Source organism: Athene cunicularia, unplaced genomic scaffold (genome assembly GCF_003259725.1).
Source record: "Athene cunicularia isolate RWA unplaced genomic scaffold, athCun1 SCF_75, whole genome shotgun sequence".
In the NCBI taxonomy this organism is placed as follows: Eukaryota; Metazoa; Chordata; class Aves; order Strigiformes; family Strigidae; genus Athene; species Athene cunicularia.
Genome location: NW_020799507.1, coordinates 10,258 through 12,793, shown reverse-complemented (window position 1 = coordinate 12,793; position 2,536 = coordinate 10,258). Strand labels below are relative to the sequence as shown.

The following is a 2,536-nucleotide window of genomic DNA, read 5'->3' as shown; positions in this document are numbered from 1 at the left end:
GTCCTCCTGGGGTCTCTTTTCTCCCTGCCAGCCCCGCGGATCCCCCATTCTCTGGTGCAGGAGGCGCCCCCCCCACCCCCCCAAGGATGATCCCAGGTGTTTTGGGGCAGAGGAGCTGGAGCTGCTGGGCTTGGGGGATGTGTCAGGGGTGGAGGGGAGCTGGGAGCAAGCGGATCGTGGTGTCCCAGGGCGCGGCTCCCCCCAGGGATGTGGCACAGTCCCTCTGTCCCCATCTTCACGAGGATGGGGACACGGATGGGGACATTTCCTGGAGGGGTGACCCAGATCTCGCAGGGGTGCCAGAGCTGGCTGGAGGGGCCGAGGCTGCCGCTGCCACCCCGTCCTCCCTCTGTGCAAACGGGGAGGGGACACCAGCCGTGCAGCATGGGGACATGGTGTGCAGCGTTGGGGGGGTGCCACTGCCCTGGGGTGTGGGTGTCTGAGCCCTCCCGTGCTCCTCACTCGGGGCTGGACCAACACAGAGGGCACCTCTACCCATGCCGGACCCCGCGAGGAGACGTCCTTGAGGCAGGGACACCCCGGGAAGGGCCGTTTGGCCGGCTCAGGGTGGGGGGAAGGACGAGAGCAGCGCTCGGAGACGGGGGCACAGGCTTCACTTTGCAGACAGAAGCGTCAACCCCAAAGCAAATCCCACTCGTTTATTGCAAGTGCCACAAGAACGCCACGGTGCCGCGCAGCTGCAGATGAAGCCCCCCCGGGATGGGGCTGGGGAGGAGGAGAGAGATCTGGGAGGCAACGGGGGGAGCGCGGGGACGGTGACAACCCCATCGTGCTGCCCCGTGTGCCCCCCGGCCTGACCCCAGCCGGTGCTACGCCCAGTACACAGGGACGGTGCTGCAGAGGATGTTAACGGTGGTGCCCAGGATGGAGCGGTCGGCCAGGGGCTCGGCGTTGCCACTGGCTTCCTTCATCTCAGCCTGCGGGAGAGAGAACGGAGCGGGCTACCATCCGCGGCCATGCTTGCCACAAGCCCAGCAGCCCCACACTTGGCCCAGGAACTGCCAAACCCATCCAAGAAGGGTGGCCAGCACCCACCTGCCAGCGCTGGAAGGTCTCGGTGACAGCGTCCAGCCCCGGAATATTGTCCTTGTCCACACGGGTGATGTAGCAGGCGCGGTGACGCCAGGACCTGTAGCTGACCAGCAGCTGTTTGCAGACAGATTGGGGTCAGTTCAGCCCTGTCCCCACTGCCACCCGTCCCCGGGGCTGCCCCCCCACACCTTGCTGTAGTCGTACACCACCACGGCGGAGGCGTTGAGCCCGTCCCGCACCGCAAACGTCCCGGTCCGTTCCTTCTTGCTCATGGAGAGGTGCTGGGGGGTCCCTTCACCATCCAGGCCATGGATGGTCATTCGCAAGACCTGCCAGGCAGAGGAGGCGGGGGGTTCAGGGAGATTTGTCGGGGTTCTAAACCCCATCCCTGCAAAGCATCAGTGGCTGGTGCCATCCCCAAACCGCTCCCTGCCCGGCGCTGCCTCACCGTCTCGGCGTGCGTCTCGGTGATGTGCAGCCCCAGGAGGAGGAAGGCGACGACGACCACCACGAGGACGACCACCATCACCACCACCACGAGGAGGCACTTGAGCTGGTGGGGGATGCAGGGCAGGCGGGGGGAGGCCGTGTAACTCTGGGGACACAAGGGATCACTTGAGCTGCCAGCATGGGGCCGGGGGTGTTAGTCGCTGCTCAGCCCCACGCCGACTCCCCAGGCTGGGGGGGTGGGTGCTCCTTACCGGGGGTGCCTCCTCCATCAGAGGCTCTTTGGAGCTGCTGTCCATCTCACCTTCCATCGCCATGCGGCTCCTGTCCCTTCGCCACCCAGAGCCGGGGGATTTATAGGGTGCCAGGTGAGTGGGAGGAGGCGGGGGCCACCCCGGCTGCCAAGGTGCCACTTGTTCTGTTTGCTGAGCCTGGGGTGGGAGTATGAACCTTCTGAGGGCCCTTTCCCGGCATTTGGCCATCAGCACAGGCGGGGGCCAAAGCAAACAGCAGTGCCTGCCCTCTGCACCCATCCCCAGGCTCTGGCCAAGGACCCAGCACCCTCAGCACCCATCCCCGGGGGTGCTGCACTCCTGGTCCCTTCGGCCCCACGTGAGGGCAGCTGCGGGCCCCCCCTCCGGCGTGGGGAAGGAGCTGGCTGGGCTCATTGTTGGCCGGGAGCACCGTGCCTGGGACGGGGTGGCCAAGCGGCCGGTGCCTCCCACTGCCCGGCAGCGCTTGCTGCCAGTTCAGGCAGGGAGCTGGCGCGGGCAGCGCTGCAGCACAGGCAGCGGGGCGAAGCAACAGGGTGGGAGAACTGCGCTGGCATCGCCCCTGCAAGTCGCTGCGGGTCCCTCTCCTGTCCCTCAGCCCTGTGCACCCCAAGAGCCACCCCGGCTCCCAGTGGCTGCCCCCTCTGTGTGTGTGCACCTCCCGTGTCTGCATCCCCGCAGGCTGGCGAGGACACGGGGCCACGCGGATGCTCACGTTGTCGCTCAGCCGCATCCCTCCCTCCCTCCCTCCCTCCCTCCCTCCC

At 67.2% G+C, this 2,536-nt stretch overlaps 1 protein-coding gene across 3 annotated transcripts in view; it reads right to left on the bottom strand.

The window, feature by feature from the left end:
- Nucleotides 1–644: 644 nt before the first annotated feature.
- Nucleotides 645–2,536, bottom strand: part of SFTPC (surfactant protein C) — a 2,515-nt gene continuing 623 nt past the window's right edge. The window contains exons 2-6 of one of the 3 annotated variants that reach the window (XM_026867562.1): nucleotides 1,755–1,925; nucleotides 1,502–1,648; nucleotides 1,242–1,382; nucleotides 1,057–1,167; nucleotides 645–938 (exon numbers count right to left, since the gene is read on the bottom strand). In XM_026867562.1, the coding sequence (XP_026723363.1) occupies nucleotides 831–938; nucleotides 1,057–1,167; nucleotides 1,242–1,382; nucleotides 1,502–1,648; nucleotides 1,755–1,817 (570 nt within the window). In that variant the 5' untranslated portion in view covers nucleotides 1,818–1,925 and the 3' untranslated portion in view covers nucleotides 645–830. Of the gene's footprint in view, nucleotides 939–1,056; nucleotides 1,168–1,241; nucleotides 1,383–1,501; nucleotides 1,649–1,754; nucleotides 2,530–2,536 lie in introns of those variants that run through there. The other 2 variants (XM_026867564.1, XM_026867561.1) reach the window with 2 other exon arrangements.